We start from the raw sequence: 21,920 nt of genomic DNA on the forward strand, positions 1-21,920 counted from the left end.
AGGGGAAGCATAGAGAGATGGAGAGGTGAAGAATTTTGTTCTTCTATTTTTTATTATTATTATTGAAATAATGAAAATGCTCTAATAATGACTGAAGTGATGAATGCTCAACTATGTGGTTATACCAAATACCATTGATTGTACACTTTGGATGAACTGTATGCTAATATGTTTCAATAACATTGATTTGTTTTTAAAAAACTAAAAATTAAGTTAAAAAGTTTATTGTTTTATAAAGTGCATAGAGTCAGACGGTGGACACTTGTAACATTTACTTTCTCCAACTACATATCATACTGTTCTTGATGCCTTCAATTGATCAGGTGCTAAATATTGTTTCTTAAAATTCCACGTACAGGGAAGCAGACTTGGTCCAATGGATAGGGCGTCTGCCTACTACATGGGAGGTCAGCGGTTCAAACCCTGGGCCTCCTTGACCTGTGTGCAGCTGACCCATGCGCAGTGCTGATGTGCGCAAGGAGTGCCCGGCCATGCAGGGGTGTCCCCTGCTTAGGGGAGCCCCACATGCAAGGAGTGCACCCTGTAAGGAGAGCCACCCAGCGTGAAAGAAAGTGCAACCTGCCCAAGAATGGTGCCACACACACAGAGAGCTGACACGACAAGACGAAGCAACAAAAAGAAACACAGAGGGGTTGCCCTTATGCACACCTGAGCAGAGTGCCAGAGACAGATAAAGTAGGTACAACCCCAAGTATTGTTTCTTCTGAGGGCTACAGAGACCCACACGTTTTATGGTCATGGCAGATGGAGTTCACTGCCATGTCAGTTGGTCCTTCTTTGGAGTTTGTGTTTCTGTGTGATGGAGCTGGACTCAGACGTGATCTCTTTTCACATGCCTTTCCTGTTACTTTACCAGAATTGTAGTTGGTGCTGGGGTTTAATATATACCCAGGGGATCTGAATCTCTGGACTGACCATATGATAGCCAGGCCCTGAGCCTCAACAGACTTCAGCTCCTACACTCTGGTTTATTGGACTTACCCCACTCAGCTAACATGGAGTTGAAGAAGGTTAAGTACCACACCATGGAGCCTAGAGCGCCTACAACTGAAAGCAGGAGGATTGCATCCAGCATCCATGTGAAATCTAAGCCCCGTCCTGATATAGATATGGAGTGGACACAACCATTCCAAGATCCACAGGATGGAAAAATAGAGTATGGATTAGAGTGGACTTACTGATATTCTATTCATGAACTTTTGTGATTAGTAATCGAAGAAAATGTGGCATTGGTGTGGAGAAAGTGGCCATGGTGGCTGCTGGGTGTGGGGAATGAGAAAAAGAGATGAGATGTGGAGGCGTTTTTGGGACTTGGAGTTGTCCTGGGTGGTGCTGCAGGGACAATTACCGGATATTGTATGTCCCCCCATGGCCCACTGGATGGAACGTGGGAGAGTATGGGCTATGATGTGGACCACTGACCATGAGGTGCAGCGATGCTCAGAGATGTATTCAACAAATGCAATGAATGTCGCATGATGATGGAGGAGAATGTTGCTATGGGGGGAGTAGTGGGGTGAGGGGGGTGGGGTATATGGGGACCTCATATTTTTTGAATGTAATATTAAAAAAATGAATAAAGACAAAGAAAAAAAAAAGAAACAAACACAGATTCCCGGTGCCGCTGATAAGGATAGAAGCAGTCACAGAAGAACACACAGTGAATGGACACAGAGAGCAGACAACTCGAGGGGGGGGGAGGGGAGAGAAATAAATAAAAATAATTCTTTAAAAAAAATTCCATATACAAAGAGACAGATGATGACATGTTTAGGAGTGGTGGCCTCTGAAGCTACACTTGCCTGGATTGGAACCATAGATTGGAATCCTGGATCTGGCACTTTTTGTCTATGTGACCTTGGGCAAGTACTTAGCCTCTCTGTGCCTCAATGTCCTCATCTATAAAATGGGGATAGTAGTGCCTCCACAGAGTTACTGCCAGGACTAATGTAAAGCATGTGGCCATCTGCCAGCATGTGCACCCATATACTTTTCTTCCGGGCCTCCTGTTACCAGCACTTACACCCTGTAAAAGGCCAATTCTTACGTGGCTTTTCAATCCCATGTCCCTCTTGTAAACTAAAGAAACTTGCTGCAGCAATTCCCCTCTCTCCCCAGCATCAAACTTCCCCACTGTACCAGATTACCCCACCAGCATGCAAACCTGCTGCTATTTCCTCCCATCGTGGAAAAATTCTCTTTTGAGCCACTTCCCTTCTGCCCATTTTCTTTGTTCCTCTTTACAGCAAAACCCTTCAAGAGCTTTTCACGCCCATTATCTCCAGTCCTCTCGTGAGTCCACACCAATCAAGCTCTCACCATCAGCACTCCCCTGAAACTGCTCCTTTCCAGATCACCAATAGTACCACGTTACAAAATCCAACGGTCCTCAGGCCACTTACTTGACATCAGCAGCATTTGGCACAGCGGATCACTCCTTCCTCCTTGAAACTCTTCCTTCACTTGCCTTCCAGGCTTCCTACTCTCCTGGTCCTCTTTCACCTCACCCGCCCCTTCTCCTCAGCCTCTTCTCCCCAACCTCTAAGCAATGGAATGCTCCAGGCCTCAGGCCTTGCCCCCCTTCTCTCCCTCTTTGCAGCACTCCCTTGGTGATCTCCTCCAGCCTCAGGCCTTTAAATATGCAGATACTTCACAAATGTCTACCTCCAGCCCCACCTCTCCCCTGAACTCGACTCCTAAATCCAATTGCCTTCTCGATGTTGAAAACGAAATGTGTCCAAACCCTTCAAACTTTTGATCATTTCTCCCAAACCGGTACCTCCCAGTCTTCCCAATTTCAGTAATGGGCAATACAGTTTGCCCAATTACTCATGCCAAAGCCCTGGAGTCATCATTGGATCCTCTGTCATCTCACACGCCACATTCAATCCATTGGCAAAACTGCAAGCTCCTCCTTCAGAAGGTACCCCAAAAGCCATGCTCTTCTCACCACCTCCACCACTCCCATCCTGGCCTGTGCACCATCTCTCCCATGGATGACCACACTGGCCTCCTAACTGGTCTCCTGATTCCAGCCTTGCCCACCCCTGAAAGCCCATTCTCTTTGGCCAGAATGATCCAGTTAAAAGCTGTCAGACTGTGTTATATCTGGACTCAGAACCCTTCCCATCACCCTCAGAGGAAAAGATGACGTCCTCCAACCACCTATAAGGGCCCTACAGGATCCATGCCTTGGTCCACTCACTCCTTGCCTCACTGACCATATCCCCTACTGTGGCCCAGCCCCTGGCCTCCTGGCTCTTTTCTGAACCCACCAGGGATGCTGCTCTTAGTCAGGGCCTTTGAACTTCCTGTTCCCCAAATTGAGAGCAGCCATACTCCAAACAACCACAGGGCTCACTCCCTCGCCTTCAAGTCTTCCCCAACCACCCTGTTCTAAATTGCAATCCCATCACCACCACTGGCAGGCCCCAGCCCCTCCCCACTTTACTTCTTGCCATGGCACTCATCATCATATGATGGTCTTATGTAATTGTGTTTATTGTTGGTGTTCTCCTACTAAAGTGTAAGCTCCTTGAGGGCAGGGAGTTTTTGACGTTTTCATTCTCTGACGAAGAGTAGTAGACTTTTAAACAAATATTTGTTGAATGAATTAACAGTGCCTGACATATATATAGAGATGCCCAACAAATGCTTATGATTACTAGATATGTATTTATCTACAGGCACATTTCAACAACATAAATGCAAATAACAGGCTAATGCAGAGGTTCTTAACAAGGTGTCACTGAGCTTGAACTGAAATGAAAAAGAACATTATTCTTGTGGGCACATATTGGTGCAGGTATATTTCTTAAATAACACACAGTAGAGTATGGACTTACTAATGGGTCCATGGTTTTCACCTGACTGGCAAAGGGATTCATAGAACAAAAAAGGTTAAGAACCCCTAGACTAATGTGTTTCTAGATACATATATATATACATGCATAAGTCTCCTACACATATTTCCTGAGATGTTTTCTATGGTAGCAGTTCACATTGCCATAACATTCTCAACCATCGAAGGACCTTGTTAAATATACATTTTCTCAAGATCTACTCCCTGAGATTTTGATTGACTGGGTCTTGGATGGGGCACCCAGGCAGCTCTATATTTGACAGGCTTCAGGGATGATTCTGTGGCACAAAATGTTTGAAGACCTCAAAGCATATTATGAACAACTTCAGAAAAGAACCCTGCCTGTCTTTGAATCACACATCACACCCATCACAGGAAGAGCAGGTAGTAGGGCCATAACGACCATGTATTGATTCACCGACTACACTGGCTTCTGACTCCATAGATAGGAATTATTTATGGGCCAATCTATACAATTTAAAAATTGATCTAAGATTTTAAAATTTTTCTTTTAGGACTTTGTTAAAATACCACCTGAAGAATACTGAGCAGAAACAGATTTCAAATTCATCTATTTTCTATTTTAAAGAGCTCAAAATTAGACCCGGTCATATCCTCTCCACTTTTGAACTTGCACCTGAGCAATTAGTTATAACTTCTGGATGACCAAGATAATGGCCTCCTGACAGAACACAAAGAAAACAAACATCCTGTTTATGCCAATCCAGGGTCCTATTTTCATGTCCCAGGAGTGACCTCAAGAAGCAGCTGAACATGCTGACCAGTTATTGTCTAAACATTAATTATACCCAATGCTGCACTGTTGTACTTGAGTCTTGGCAAATGCACCCTGGCAACCAGATGGAAATTCCAGGTCTTCAATGGATAAATTCATTGAGCTATCTGGGAGCTCATGCTGCAGTTAACCTACCCTGGCAGCTCATTTTACTCCCCAAATGAAATATTACCAGTACCCCACAGAAGAGAAAATATAACATAGGGGTTGAACTTTGGGTTCTAATCCCAGCTCTACAATTTACTGGGAAAGTTACACAAATTCTTTAAGCCTCAGTTACCTCATCTTGAAAACACGGTGAAATTTTTAGAATAAAATTTCATAATCCATATGAGCTGAGATTAATGCACAGTAATGTTAGCCATTTATTAATAGTAGTAGTAATATAGGGCCATTGATGGAGATATTAATTTGTGTTTTGTGCTCTTTTCCCTGCCCCCACTCCAAGCAGGGGTCCGGGACTCTTGACATAAACTCTCTCTTGTAGAAGCTATGAAGTTTGATTTGTTGGTAGGAAGCCTATTTTTCTGGCTTCTGTTTTCCCAAAGCCAGCACTCTTGGTTGGGACTGGGATTCTATAAGGAAGAAAACAGAGAGAAAATGTCCTCCAAAGAGTGAAGAGGCCAAAAGGTCTATGGATCCTATAAGAGCAGCAGATGCCAGTGGCAGAGCTTGGAGAGGGATTAGGAAATGATGTGCTGGGCACTGGGGTTCTCACCTGGGCACAGACAAAAGCAAAGCATCACTGCAAGCCTTAGTGGATTGCATTGCAAAGAGAGAAAGGTTAAGTGTTCAGGCCCAACAAAAAAGAAACCTCATTTAATATTTGTTCAAAGCACATGAACCTATAAGTCTTTCCTTGTCTTACAAACATTCCTGTTATGGATGAAGCTAAAGATGGCCAAGTGGGGAATGAGGCAAGTTTTTGCCTAACAATTTTGCTTTTCCCTTCTCCCAACAATTATCAAAGCACACATGGATCTTGAGTAATAAGCCCAGGAATTCAAGGCCAAAAGAGCAGTGGAAAGAAATATTGAATGCAAAAAAATGGCATTTCACTTGTAGTTAAGAGTAAGCATTTTTCCCTCAGCTATTCACTTCAAAATTGTGTCAAGACAACCATGGACTTCCAGGAAGATAGCAGACTAGAAAGACACAGGACTCTCTTCTCTCCCAGAAAAATATCTAGAGGACAGGATAAAATGACCTGGAAAAAAATCTTCCAGGGTTTAGGACACCAGGCAAAGGCTGGACACCACCCAGAAGAGAGAGGAACAAAGGGAAAGAATCATGACAGCAAAACTGTTGAACCAAGAATCAAAGAGCAACAGTAACACACAACTTCCTGCCACTAAATCCATATGAAAGAGAGATAAATTGAGCATCTGAGTAAACTACCATCTTAATCAGATGCATAGACATCAGCAAAAAATTACAAGCCATACTAAGAAAATGGAGGGAATGGCCCAAGAAAAGGAATATGTCAAAACCCCAGAAGAGATGCAGGATTTGAAATAATTAATTAATGAGATGCACACAAATTTCCAAAATCAAGTTAATGAGTTGAAAGACAGTATGGCTACAGAAGTAAACTACATCCAAAACACATTGAGCAAGGACAAAGAAGAATTTCAAATCATGAATAGAACAGTAACAGAGCTCATGGGAATGAAAGATACAATAGGTGAGATCAAAAACACATTCGAGGCATACAACAGCTGACTCAAAATGAGAGAAGAAAGAACAAGTGATACCAAAGACAGAACAGCTGAAATTGAAGAGAGAAAAGAACAGAAAAAATTGAGCAAGGGCTAAGGGAGTGGAATGACAACATGAAACGCAGCCACATATGTATCATGGGAGTTCCAGAAGGAGAAGAGAAGAGAAAAGGGTAGAAAGAATATTTAAGGAAATAGCCAAAAATCTCCCAACTCTCACAAAAGAAATGAACTTACATGTCCAAGAAGCACACCATACACCAATCAGAATAAATCCAAATAGGACTACTTCAAGACACATACTACTCAGAATATCAAATGTCAAAGATAAAGAGAAAATTCAGAGAGCAGCAAGGGAGAAGCAAACCATCACATACAAGGGATGCCCAGAAACCATGGAGGTGAGAAGACAGTGGTATGAAACAATTAGGATACTGAAAGAGAAAAACTGCCAGTCGAGAATTCTTTCTCCAGCAAAACTGTCCTTCACATATGAAGATGAGTATAAAATACTCACAAACAGAAACTAGGAGAGTTCAGACAAAAGAATCCACCTTTGCAGGAAATAGTAAAGGAAGCCTTAGAGCCTGAAAGAAAAAGACAGGAGAGATACGTTTGGAGGAGAGTATACAAGAAAGAATAGCCGAAAGGATAACCAAAAGAGAAAAAAGACGGGCAAAAATATGATATGACATATGAAAACCAAAGAATAACATGGTGGAAATAAATAATGCATTTACAGTAATATAATTGAATGTGAATAGATTAAACTCCCCAATCAAAGATACAGGCTGACACAATGAATAAAAAAACATGAACAATCCATATGCTGCTTACAAGAAACTCACCTTAGACCCAGGGATACAAACCAACTGAAAGTGAAAGGTTAGAAAAAGATATTCCACGTGAATAGTAACCAGAAAAGAGCAGGGGTAACTATACTAGTATCAGACAGAAGAGACTTTAAATGCAAAAAAGTTACAAGAGATACAGAAGGCCATTTTATATTAATAAAAGGACAATCCACCAGGAAGAAATAGCAGTCATAAATATCTATGCACCTAACCAGGGTGCCCCAAAATACATGAGACAAACTCTGGCAAAATTGAAGGGAGAAACAGACATCTCTACAATAATCATTGGAGACTTCGAATGATTCACATCATTATATAGAACAACTAGACAGAAGATCAAAAAGGAAACAGAGGGAAGCGGATTTGGCTCAACTGATAGAGCGACCACCTACCACATGGGAGTCCAGGGTTCAAACCCAGGGCCTCCTGACTCAAGTGTGAGCTGGTCCACGCGCAGTGCTGATGTGCACAAGGAGTGCCGTGCCACACAGGGGTGTCCCCCGCGCCGCCGTGCATGGAAAAAGCACAGTCTGCCCAGGAGTGGTGCCACACACATGGAGAGCTGACACAGCAAGATGACACAAGAAAAAAAAAGACACAGATTTCTGGTGCCACTCACAGAATCCAAGTGGACACAGAAGAACACACAGTGAATGGACATAGAGAGCAGACAATGGGGGGGGAGGGAGGGGGGAGAAATAAATTAAAAATAAATCTTTTTTTTTTTTAAAAAAAGAAAACAGAGAACTTGAACAATATGATAAATGAATTAGAGCCAACAGACATATACAGAACGTTCCATCCAAACTCAGCGGGTTATACATTCTCAAGTGCCCATGGATCTTTCTCCAGGATAGACCATGTTAGGTCACAATGCAGCTCTAAATAAATATAAAAAGACTAAAATTATACAAAGCACCTTTTCGGATCATAATGGAATAAAACTGGAAACCAATAATAGACAGGAAAGAAGTAAATTTGCAAATGTGTGGAGGCTGAACAACACACTCCTAAATAATCAGGTCAAAGAAGAAATCACAAGTGAAATCAGTTAGACAAGTGAAAACGAGAACACAATTTATCAAAAATTTATGGGATACAGTGAAGGCAGTCTTGAAAAGGAAATGTATAGCCCTAAAGGCCTACGTTAAAAAAGGAGAAAGAACTAAACCCAAAGATCTAACTGAACAACTGGAGAAACTAGAAAAAGAACAGCAAACCAATCCTAAAGCAAGCAGAAGGAAAGAAATAATAAAGATTAGAGCAGAAATAAATGAAGTTGAGAACAAAAAGAAAAAATAATTGTGATTATATCAAATACCATTGATTGTACATTTTGGATGAATTGTATGCTTTATGAATATGTATTGATAAAATTTGTTTTAAAAAAATCATATAAGAAAGCCAACACTGTATAGGCTGGTATCACTATCTTAGAAATGTAAACTGGAATATTATCTAGAGTTATCAAAATTTTTAAGATATATTGGAATAAACATGAATAAAATATATACATTATCTTTTTCAGATTTCATATGCCTTATTTAAATAGGAAGCCTCTACCACACTACTGAAAGAAGTTGTTGACGTGGGAAAAATGGGGGGTGGGGGGAGTGGGGCATATGGGAACCACCTATATTTTTTAATGTAACATTTTGTGTGCTCTATACATCTTTTAAAAATAAATAAAAAATTTATTTTAAAAAAGGAAGGCTCAAACCCATTTATCAACTCATATCATAAAATATTTCATTTATAGATAATCTTCATCTTCTTTCATCTTTTAAAATGTTTATTTCTAACTCCTAATAAAAAATAAAATGATATGCTATCAGACCAACTACTTTTTAGCAGTATATGACCTTTTCTATCATTGAATATACAGGAAAAGTTTAGCTGTGATATCTAATGAAGACAATTACATTACTTCAGATTTTTATAATTGAGATTTTTTTTTTGAGGTACAAGGGTCAGGGATTGAAGCTGGGACCTCGTATGTAGAAGCCAGCACTCAACCACTGAGCCACATCAGCTTCCCTGAGTTGGTTTTTTCGTTTGTTTCCTGTTTTGTTTGTTTGCTTTTAGGAGGCACTGGGGACAGAATACAGGACCTCCCATGTGGGAAGAAGGCGCTTAACTACTTGAGCCACCTCCATTCCCTTATCATTGATTTTTATTATTTCCAAAACCCAAACACTAGAATTTGATATATATACACACCAACATTTAGAGAGAGAATAACATGCCTTTTAATCAAACTCCTCTCATTATACATAACTTAAAATGTTATCTATAAGTTATACTGCATTACTATTAATACAAACTAAGCACACTGACTTATTGTCTTCTTTATAACTAATTACATCTACATCATTTTAATCTTGATTAAATGACTGATTCTATTTTACACAATGCATTTTGTAATTTTTTTTCTCAGTGGCTTCTATAAAGCTTCCTGAAACACATTAATACAATTATTTGAATTGAAAAGTGAAGCCAGACTTTTCCTAGGTTTCCAGGTTTATATTAATAGTAGGTTTGACAAAGAGGACTGGCTTTGCCAATTAGGTTAGATGGTGTTTTCTACAAATTTCGTAAGGTAAGGCTGCAGCCCTATGGTTTTGTTTAAAAAAAAAGTTTAAAGCACATGATAAAAAGCATTTTATAAAAAATTATTGTATTGGCAATGGTGTAACGAAATTACCAATATTTCCATTTCCCAACCCTTTCTGAGTATATTTGGTTGAATAAGTTGCTTTCAAGAACAATTGTAAGAGTTATAATTAAGAGTCATTTGATAAGTCTTGGTAAAGCCTTTTTGTTATATTTCCCAGAAAGGGAGTAAGCGAATGATTCTAACAGCTTGGTAACAGATGCTTTGCAGTTCAAGTCATTTCTAACTCATTGCTTCCAACATATTTCAAGGAGGACCTTAACAAATTGTCACTTGACAGATTGTTAAAAATTATTTGATGAAAATACTAATAATCAATTATTTTTTATTTTTGGCATATTAACTCAGAAGGATTCAAAGAATTGAATGGCATCTCTATAACAAAACTCCTTCCAACCCCATCTACATATTTGTCTGAACAAAATATTTCAGCACAAGTGAAATAAGAAAAAATAGGAATAGAATAGATGTAAACCCTGTCTCATTCCATCAACAAGCTATATTCATCCACAAATAATGAGATCCCACTCATCTCATTAAGAAATAGATTGGGGAGCAGATGTAGCTCAAGTGGTTGAGCACCTGCTTCCCATGTACGGGGTCCCGGGTCCAATTCCCAATACCTCCTAAAAACAAAACAAATGAAAAAAGCAGCTCTCATTTGGGAGCAGATGTAGCTCAGTGGTTGAGCGCCTGCTTCCCATACATGAGGTCCTGGATTCGATCCCTAGTACCTCCTTTAAAAAAAAAAAAAGATTTAAAATCAAAATTTATGTTTACATTTAGCAATTATTTATCAAAATGTATAATGTGCTAGGAAGCAGATATGGCTCAAGCAATTAGGCTCCTGTCTACCATATAGGAGGTCCAGGGTTCGATACCCAGAACGTCCAGGATTTGATACCCAGGACCTCCTGGTGAAGGCAAGCTGGCCCGTGTGGTGAGCTGGCCTACGCAGAGTGCTACCCCACACAAGGAGTGCTGGCCCACGCAGGAGTGCCGGCTCACGCAGAGAGCGGGTGCGGAGATGACATAACAAAAAGAGACAAAGAGGAGAGACAATAAGAGATGCAGCAGACGAGGGAGCTGAGGTGGCGCAAGAGAGTAATCGCCTCTCCCCCACTCCGGAAGGTCCCAGGATTGGTTCCCGGAGCCATCTAATGAGAATACAAGCAGACACAGAAAGAACACACCGTGAATGGACACAGAGAGTAGACAATGGAGGGAGGAGGGAGACATAAATAAACAAATCTTTTCTTAAAAATGTATACTTTGTTGCTTTGGTTAGTTTTACACTAATTTATATGCATATTTTTGCTTCAGAGAAGTATGATAGAATGATCAAAAAAGATTTGCAAATGTTAAAACATACCACATCAGGAAAAACTACATTAAGAGAAACAGAACGAAAATACAAATATAAGGGAAAAAAGGGGTAATATATATCAGAGCATCACAGTATGTGGTGAAAGCACATCATAGGATATGTAATTCATAGTGCTAACATATGGGTATGATATAGGATTTTTTTAGTTTTTTTTTTGTAGTAATAAAAATGTTCTAATATTGATTGAAGTGATGAATGCGCAACTCGGTGATTATACCAAATGCCATTGATTGTACACTTTAGATACATTATATGGTTTATGAACAAAAAAAAAAGTGTGGGTTGGGGGAAAAATACACCAACATAAGATATGGACTATAGTTAGTAGTAATACTTTGACAATGTGTTTCACAGTTTGTTACAAATATTTCTCAACAATGCAACGTATTTGTGGTGGGGTGATGTATGGGAGCCCTGTATGAAATTAAGCATGTTTTTTTTTTCCCAAAAGCAGTATTTATTTACTTTTTTTAGGGGGTACCAGGGGGAACCCAGTACCTTATACATGCAAACCAGGCACTCAACCACAGAGCTATACTCTCTCCCTGTTATGCATGCTTGTTTTGTAAATTCACAACTTTTATTATACACTTGTTTATGTATGTTCATGTATGAATGATATATTTCAATAAGTTGTTTTTAAAATGACAAAAAAAATCCATTGGATATATTTGAGTAAGATAAAATTTTTGTTGTAAAATGTCAGTATTTACAATATTTACAATTTACAGAAATTATACCTTTTACAACTACTTAAATTTAGGATGAAAATTTTAGTGCAAGAAGGTATATAGTTTTTCAAAATTTTAGGGATTGTGCAGAACAAAGTTTGAAGATGCCTAGTCTAAGATGATGGTTCTCAACAAGGGTTTCACCATCCCCTTGGGAGCATTTTGGGAAATTTCTGGGGCATCTTTAGCTGCCACAATAGCTGATTGGAAGCAGCTATTGGCCTTCAGTGGCAGGGGCCAATAATGCTAAACATTTTGGGATGCATGGAGCCCAACACGTGAGAAGTTGCCTAGAACCCATAAGATTTCTGAATGCCCTTGCATAATTATTAAAAAGCATTTGTGTCTAGAATCTCCCTTTATTTTACATACAATCACCAAATATTTTTGTAACAGCTGTGAAAGATGCTGAATTTTACAGGAGGGCAACTGTTGTATACATCAAAGGAAGATGGCACTTCGTTTTGTTCTCAATTTTACCAAAAGATATTCACTGCTTGGGAAATCACATCCTGATCACCATGCCAATCATGGGATTTGAGTTCCAGTACCACACCCCTGCAGCAGAATGCCTACACACAGAAAGTTGGAGACTCCTTTTAACAGACTGAGAATCAAATATTATTAAATTAGTAGAGAAACGTGTGGTAAGTTTGAAATTATTTCAAAATAAAATCTTTATAAATTAGTAGAGACACGTGAAATATAGGATCCCACTGAATTTTATTAATAAATGGTTGAAAAACATTTCATTGTATTGGCATCCCATACAATGGAGATAATAAGAAAAAGAAATCTGTGGAGAAAATAACAATTGAAATTCTTTATTATTGTTTCCACTGCCCATAGTTTTCTTGGGTAATATTCACTCTCAAACTTGACATCTGCAAATATTATGACGTGAAATGGATACAACCTATTATATGATAAGGGAAAAGAAAGATTCATGACCATTATAGTCCTCATTTCTGTAACGGGTCATGTGGTTGACAATCATATTTATCACTACCTTCTTCCACTACCTATTACATGTTTCCATTACCCTCAGCAAACACTTCAGCAGGCTGTGGTTCTTTGCCTGGTGGGGTGACCCAAATTTTCATTCCTAAAGATTCTGGGCCACTGTTACTCTTGCTTGGATTGGGTTGTTGCAATTTTCCATTGACTTTAATCACAGGGCATGGCAGTACTAGGAGATCCTCTAGGGCAGGTGTCAAGAGAAGAAAAGTGTTTCTGTGATACTTTCTCTCTATCCCAACCCACATCATACCATAGTGAATTATTTTGACCCAGCTCATCCGTAAGAATATCACACTCTCCTATTTTCTATACATCGATGATCTATGGATTACCAAAGCATATTATCCCTCCTTTAATAAGGTTATTCTCCTATTTTTCTGGTTCTATCTCTTAGTGTCAGGTTCTATCTCTGGTTCTCTCTCAGTATGTCTACCCACTTCTCTGATCTTTCCTTTTCCTGAATTCACCTGAAATGGCTTCTCATCTTTTCTTAATTCCAAGCTTATTCATTATAAATAGATAAGCATTGTCTTCTCTTACAGTGACAGCTCAACATCTACATATTCAATACATATTAATATAAATTTCCTTCTGCTTATTTCCCCCTTATATCACTTAAAGTATCACCTATTTATTTTTTTATTTCTATGCATAGATAGCTTGCATAACCTACCTTTGTGAACAGACATGGCATTACAACATATTTGTTTATGAAGGGGCTTTGGGTCCAACAGAGTTGAGAACCACTGATCTGTGGCTATAGCTAGTCTTAAGCATTATCTGTGAAAAAAGTGAAACTGACACATTACTCTGCCTGCCTGAGCTATCAGAGCCTCTAACATGCTCTTCACTTCCATGAAGGACCCATGAAAGTAATGGCCATTGAAGGGACATCTGCATTTATTTGGAAATCCACTATGGAAAACTTTTGTTCATTGGATTACCCAATACCTCTTATGCAGCAACTCTGAAACATATCTCAGAACTCAGAGCATGATAAAAGTCCCTCCGGATGAGTCAGCATCAGCTCCTAGCCTTTGAGAGTGATAGAATGACAATGTGGCCCTATTAACCTCCAGAGGAGGAAAATTTGAGTCAACATCTAACCACCTTTCTCTCTACTACTCAGGTTTATGAAACAAGTCAGTCCCTTCATTGTGAACCAAGATTACTTGGGTATATAACTTGTCATTTCTTCAGAATGCTGTGCATAAATTCAGCTACTTAGGACTGTTATAAGCCACAACTTTCAGTACATCATTAGCCTAAGTGCTATGGGTCACACAAAGTAGACTGACAATATCCTTATTTGCCCTTAATCATCTTGACCCTTCAGGTCTCTGAAATGTAAAATCAGAATAATATTGCTTTTCTCCTAACCCTCTCAAAAATGTAAAAACAAACTGGATCATACCTCACACACAAGGAGAAAGGCATTAATGGAAAACAAGAAGCAGTTACCCTTGGCGGTATTATTAGTCTCTCTTTCTGAGGATGAGTGGTGTGCAATTCCATGATGTAATTTCCCTCATTTTTTAAAATGTCATTTTAAATTTGGGGCAGCAAACAAATGAGCTGGTATGGGCTGAACTGGAAGCATTAAGAATTTGAGGTTTTAATGATGGAATGCAGAAGGGGGCCCCTTTTCAGGACTTTGATTATAAAGAGAGAATATATACTTCTTACCTCCTACCAACAAGTAGCTGTTGGGAAACAGTGTTTTTGCTTGCATCAGCGCCCTTGCATGACCAGAGTGAAAGAGGTCAAATATTCCATCTGCATATACTCTGACAGGCCTGTCAACTGTGGAAGAAAGAAAGCATCATCAATAGAACAGCAAAATAATAAAGAATCCCAGGTACCTGATTCTTCCATCCATATGGCACTGGAAGAGAGTTTATCCTGGTAAGACACATCTCCACCTATTATCAGTTTCATATTACTGAAAACAATTAATTTAAGACTTTATTTATTTCTCTCCCCCCACCCCCCATTGTTTGCACTTGTTGTCTGCTCTCTGTGTCTGCTTGTCTTCTTTTTAGGGGGCACTGGGAACCGAACCTGGGACCTCCGATGTGGGAGGGAGGTGCCCAATTGCTTGAGCCACCTCTGGTCCCTGCTTGCTGTGTCATTCATTGTGTTTCCTTGTTGTGTTGCCTCGTTACATCATCTTGTTGTGTCAGCTTGCTGTCTTGCTCATCTTTTTTAGGAGGAACCAGGAACTGAACCTGGGTCTTCCTGTGTGGTAGGCAGATGTCCAACTGCTAGAGCCACATCCGCTTTCCCATAAAATTAATTTAAAAAAGAGGCTCTTCTAAGGACTTAAAATCAGAAAAACAAAACAAAACAAAAATTCAAATCAAACCAGAACACACATTTTTTAGCCAAGAGGAAAGCCAAATGTAGAGCACTAGGAATGGCATCTCAGGTGCCAAATCTGGCAGGGAGGTTAATGTCAACTGAAAGAAAGCTAGAGGATAATCTAGGGATTGAATAACAGTGAACCTAGAGGTGGATAAAGATTGTTTTTAATAATACAAATGCAAGAATGTTCTTCTATGAACTAGAACAAATGTACAACACTATTACAAGGTGGTCAGAATATGGTGATGCATGGAAAAATACAATTAATGTAACTTATGGATTATAGTTAACAGTAATACTGTAATATTCTTGGATCAATATTAAAGAAGGTACTGGATTAATAACAGTGAGTATGAAAAAAATAGACCAAATGTGTGCTACAGACCATAGTTAGTAGTAAAAGTCTGACAATGCTCTCTCATAATCTGTGACAAATGTTCCACAACAATGTTGGTGGAGGGGTCTTGTATGGGAATTCTGCATATTACGCATGCTTATTTTGTAAGTTTACAACTTCTCTAATGAAAATAATACATAAAAAATACAAGAATATTCCTCTATTACAGAATATAGAGATATATGGGAAAATACAACTAATGTAATGTATAAACTATAATTAACAGTAATATTCTGACAGTTTTGCAGCAATAGCAAAGAAGATACTATATCAATGCTAAGGGTCAATAATGAGGAAGTATGGGATTTTACCTTTTGGAGTAATGAAAATGTTCTGAAATGGATTGAGCTGATGACAGCACAACTCTGTGATGAAACTGAGAGCCATGGAGTATACAATTTGGATGGATTGTACAAGGCAAGGGAACATATAACACAGCAAACCCCATGGTGAATGATGGAGTGGTTAATAGTATAAACACAAGAATGTTCTCTCAGGAACTATAACAAATAAACAATACTAAATATTAATAATGGGATGGTTTGTGGGGAAAATGCACCAAATATAAGCTATATAAGCTATACAAGATAGCAGTAATATCATGACCATATTCTCCATCATTTGTAACAAATGTGTCACAACAATATAAGGTATTGGTGGTGAGGCAATGTATGGGAATCCTGTATAGTATTCATGATTGCTTTGTTAACTAACAACTTCTCAAATTAAAAAGAAATTTAAAAAAGAAATCAATGCAAGCTTCTACTGAATGATCTTTAAGGCTTAGATTTAAAATTGTGATTATTTCCCTATACAGTACAACCTCATTAATTTGGATCAAAAAGAAAAGGAAATGTAACATTAATAAATTCAAATGCTACAATGTTTCTAATAAATTAAATTTCTCTAATTTAGAAAAGTGAGACGTTATGTCAGATAGGGAATTACAATTATTTCCAATTATACACCATTTTGAACAAACAGAATTGCCTTTGCAGGATTACACTGTATTCTAAATAAGGCACAGTAAATAGAAAATGCTTTGAAATAACAAACTGTCTAATGAGAGATCCTTGGTTTCAATGCTCTTATTCAATTTGAATTCAATTGAGGAAAATTTGTTTTAAGATATGAATCCCAGGGGAAAGCAGATGGCAGTTTTGCAGAACTTTCTGTTATTGATTCAGAGGTGATCAAGATAAATGAATTCAGGAAGCAGGGAGGAAAGAAAAGTAAAGAAAGATGACATAATTACTGAGAAAAAGGCCATTTAGTAAATCTTTGAAGAGTATTTGTGGAGTAGATTTTGCAATAAGCTCACTTTTAAAAATTGTAGTGTGTCAGCAATTCCCACACTGTGAGAAATTCTATAGGACAGGAAAAAAAAAGTCTCTTTAACAAATAAACTTCAAAGAAAAAAGAGAGATAGAAGGGGTACCTATAGACTAAAGGAGTGGTAAAAGACATCAATCAAAGAGGTGGATGTGGCTCAAGTGATTGAGCTCCCATCTACCACATGGGAAGTCCAGGGTTCGATTCCCAGGGCTTCCTGGTGAAGGCAAGCTGGCCTGAGCAGAGAGCTAGCACAAGAAGAGACATAGAGAGACAAGAGACACAGTAGACCAGGGAGCTGAGGTGGTGCAAGAGATTGAGCATCTCTCTTACACTCCAGAAGGTCCCAGGATCAGTTCCTGGTGCTTCCTAAAGAGAAGACAAGCAGACACAGAAGAACACACAGCGAATGGACAGAGAGAGCAGACAACGAGGGGGATAGGGAGAAATAAATAAATAAATCTTTTAAAAAATACATTAACCAAATGTAATGTGTGGATATTACCTAGATTTGAATTCAAACAATTAAAAAAAGACACAAGACAACTAGATATTTAATATTAACTGATTATTGTGAATTTTCAGTTAAGATAATGCTATAATGGTTCTTATTTTTTTTAAGATACATATACAGAAATATTTATTGATGGAATGTTAGGAAGTCTTCAATTTTTTTTCTAAGTAATTCAGGAGGAAAGAGCAGATGAGAGCATGTGTGGGCCAAGACTGGCCATGAGCTGGTGATTGTTGGGTATGAGTGACACACAAATTCTGATTATCTTGTTCTATTTTTGTGTAGGCCTAAATGTCTCCATAACAAAGCTTGTTTTTTAATTGACTATGGCTTTTTAGTTAGTTTGTATGTTAATTTGTTTTCAGGTTTGGTTTGAGATTTTCTGGATATCCTTTCAGGCATCTGAGACCATCCAGAGTGCCTGTGCTGGGAACCACGGTATGTGAAGCTGGGGCTTTGACAATGATCTTGTGTACAAGATCTGGTTCAGTTCAGTTCCCAGTGCCTCCTGGAGAAGACAAGCAAGATAGCCAGCTGATGCGATGGGCGGGAGTGGCAAGCTGACACAAGATGATGCAACAAAGAGGAAAGACAATGAGAGACCTGACAAAAAGTAGGGAGCTGAAGTATCTCAAGTGACTGAGCACCTCTCTCTCACGTGGGAGGTCCTGGGTTTGGTTCCTGGTGCCTCCTAAAGAGAAGATGAGCAGACACAGAGAGCATACAGTAAATGGACACAGAGAACAGACAGCGAGTGCAAATGGGGGAGGAATAAATAAGATAAATCTTAAAAAAATAATAAACAATGGAACTGTGAAGGGGTCTATGCTTACCTCGCATCTCACATCATACACAAAAATGAACTTAAATTGTATCATAGACCTCAAATTAAACTGTAAACCTTCTAGAAGAAAACAAGAGAAAATCTTAGTGACCTTGGGTTTGGCAAAAATTTCTTAAATAGGGCACCAAAAGGATAACTGTAAAACAAAATTGACAAATTGGGCTTTTTCAAACTTTCCAACTTTTGCTCTTCACAAGATATTTTTACAAAAATGAAAAAGGCAAGCCACAAGCTGGAAGAAAATATTTGAAAAATATATTTCTGATATGGGACTTGTGTCTAGAATACATAAAGAACTCTTAAACTCAGTAATAACTCATTAAAAAGGGGGGCAAGGGGAGCAGATATAGCTCAGTGGTTGAGTGCCTGCTTTGGAAAACAGCTTGACAGTTGGTTAAGAAGCTAAACGTACTTACAGAGAGGAGACAATCAACAACTGCATTACAGTCACATTATTGTGGGGCATGTTATCATGGTATTTATTGAAATTTGCTTCATATTCAGGCAACAAGAGAATTGATTATGGCTATTAACAACCTACATTTCAACAGTGCCTTAAAAGTATAGACAATTTAAAAGTACACATGGGTTGAGTGCCTGTTTCCCATGTACAACGTCCCAGGTTCAATCCCTGGTACATCCTAAAAACAAACAAAAAAACAACTCTTATTGGGGAGCAGATGTAGCTCAGTGGTTGAGCGTCTGCTTCCCATATTCGAGGTCCTGGGTTCAAACACCAGTACTTCCTAAAAAAATTAAAAATTAAAATATTGAAAAAAAATGTTTAAGTACATATTTCATTATTTTTTTAAATTTTATTTTATTTATTCATTTTTTAAAAAATATTACATTCAGGGAAACGGACTTTGGCCCAATGGTTAGGGCGTCCGTCTACCACATGGGAGGTCCGCGGTTCAAACCCCGGGCCTCCTTGACCCTTGTGGAGCTGGCCATGCGCAGTGCTGATGCGCGCAAGGAGTGCTGTGCCACGCAAGGGTGTCCCCCGCGTGGGGGAGCCCCACGCGCAAGGAGTGCGCCCGTGAGGAAAGCCGCCCAGCGTGAAAAGAAAGTGCAGCCTGCCCAGGAATGGCGCCGCCCACACTTCCCGTGCCGCTGACGACAACAGAAGCGGACAAAGAAACAAGACGCAGCAAATAGACACCAAGAACAGACAAACGGGGGAGGGGGGGTTAAATAAATAAATAAATCTTTAAAAAAAAAAAAAAAAAAAATATTACATTCAAAAAATACGAGGTCCCCATTCACCCCCACCGCCCCCACCCCACCACTCCCCCCACAGTAACACTCTCCCCCATCATCATGACACATCCATTGCATCTGGTGAGTATATCTCTGGGCATCGCTGCACCCCATGGCCAGTGGTCCACACCATAGCCCACACTCTCCCACGTTCCATCCAGTGGGCCATGGGAGGACATACAACATCCGGCAATTGTCCCTGGGGCACCACCACCCAGGACAACTCCAAGTCCCGAAAATGCCTCCACATCTCATCTCTTCCTCCCATTCCCCGCACCCAGCAGCCACCATGGCCACTTTTTCCACATCAATGCCACATATATGACATTTCACTGAATCTTTGCATCACTTCTGTGAGGTAGATAGGGAAAAGTAGACTTATTATTACTCCCATTTTATAGAGGGGCAATGGAGGATAAGCAAGCAGTTTACCCAGTGTCATACAACCAATCAATGATGATGTTTGAGTACAAACCAAAGTTCCTGTATAACTTTTCCACTGTTCTTTCTACCCCAAGAAACTTTCTAGGAGACTACTTGCCAATATGGATTCTTTAAAAAGAGAGAGAGAGAGGAGAGAGGCTGTTACTAAATGCCCAGTAATTATAACCAGTAATGTATTTTTGTGCACAACTGACGTGCAAGAAAGGTGGCAAAAATTAACCTTTTAAAATCTACGTTATCTGTTTATTTTATAAGGTTTACATCATTCTACATAAACATTTAAGTTAAAACATTATTGCATTTAGAGAAAAATTGAGTAAATTATAGTGCAGGTAGCACATAAATAAGGCAAAATTCATTAAGGTGGCTCCTGAAAAATGAAGTTTGGGAAACTATATATTGTGGAAAAAGACTAACACAAACCCCCTTTTTGAGAAGGAAAACAGGAAATCAGAACAGAGTTTCTCTCTAAGAAAAAAGTCAGCTTTAGTTAAAGAGAATCTATGAAATAATCCCTTGGACTTTTTATATCAATACAGAAGGATTCTCTATGCCTCAGGCTACATATACTACCTGGTAGGTTCATATCTTCTCGACTGGACCAGTCGAGCTTTATCAAAGGTGCCAATTCCAATACCTTTTTGCTTTACTCTGTTCCTTCTCTTGAGGTTTCATCATTCCTTTGTGACCTCACAAACAATGTCAAGGAGCTCTGAAAACTGTGAACAGAGCTTGTCTTTACCTCCTTTAAAATAAATACCCTAACCCCTGTTTGGGCAGACTTAAGTATGTGAAACACATCATAGACAATTAAGTCATAAAATATGGCTAGTGAGAGTTTATATTATATATATAATATATATATTATAAAACATACTTCTTGTTATTTATTTTAGTACAAATTAGCTTATAATGAATCTACTCATTGTGTTCCCTTCTTTCTGGTCTTAAAGTTGGTTCTTTTATTTCACAATAAAAAAAACTTCTGTAACTCTTGCTTTATGATACAGCAAGATGTTGCTTGTCAGTTCTCTGCAGTGACAAAATAAAATGGTTTTCAATTTCTAAACCTAAATGCAATCCCAAATCTATTTGTTTGACACTAGTGAAACCATTATGACTTTATATTTCTCTCCCTTTCTAATGTATATTTTAAACTCCTTCTCAGTTATTACTCCTGAGTCATCCCATGAAAGTTTACTCTTGCATATAAACTCATGGTTAATAATATAGTAATAGTAACATTATTTTACCATTTGTCTCCCTTTGCTCTGATACCAGGAGGGATTATCATGATAAATGGGTTATTCTCAGTCTAGTGGATGAGGTAGAGAAAAAAAAAAGATGTGGTTATGATGGTGGGGTCACATTGATAAGGCACACCCAGTTGTCACTCTAGATGCAACCAATACCTCATACCTCCATAACTTTATACATAATGCCTTCTGCCTTAGTAATACAATGTGTGTGGAAACCCAGAGAACTTAAAAGAAAAAGAATGACTGGAGGTGTTGGGCAGGGATTTAAAGTGAAAAATAAAAGAGAAAGGGGAAAGTATCAAGAAATAATTTCAAACATGTCAGAACCAAAGTCTAAATACATAAGAGCAAAAACTATGAATTCGCCAGAACCATCTTCTACAGAACGCTGTGGGAGAGCAGTCAAGTCATGGCTGTACAGGGCAAGGGATTGCTGGCTGAGG

General features: G+C 38.9%; 1 protein-coding gene across 6 annotated transcripts in view; it reads right to left on the bottom strand.

Annotated features, from left to right (window-relative positions):
* PCYT1B (phosphate cytidylyltransferase 1B, choline) overlaps nt 1-21,920 on the bottom strand; it is a 116,978-nt gene that overhangs the window by 42,713 nt on the left and 52,345 nt on the right. For all 6 annotated transcript variants that reach the window (XM_004469700.3, XM_058291203.1, XM_012529503.3 and 3 more), the window contains one exon: nt 14,750-14,866. In XM_004469700.3, the coding sequence (XP_004469757.1) occupies nt 14,750-14,866 (117 nt within the window). The remainder of the gene's footprint in view (nt 1-14,749; nt 14,867-21,920) is intronic.

This window comes from Dasypus novemcinctus, chromosome X (assembly GCF_030445035.2).
Source record: "Dasypus novemcinctus isolate mDasNov1 chromosome X, mDasNov1.1.hap2, whole genome shotgun sequence".
NCBI classification, from domain to species: domain Eukaryota; kingdom Metazoa; phylum Chordata; class Mammalia; order Cingulata; family Dasypodidae; genus Dasypus; species Dasypus novemcinctus.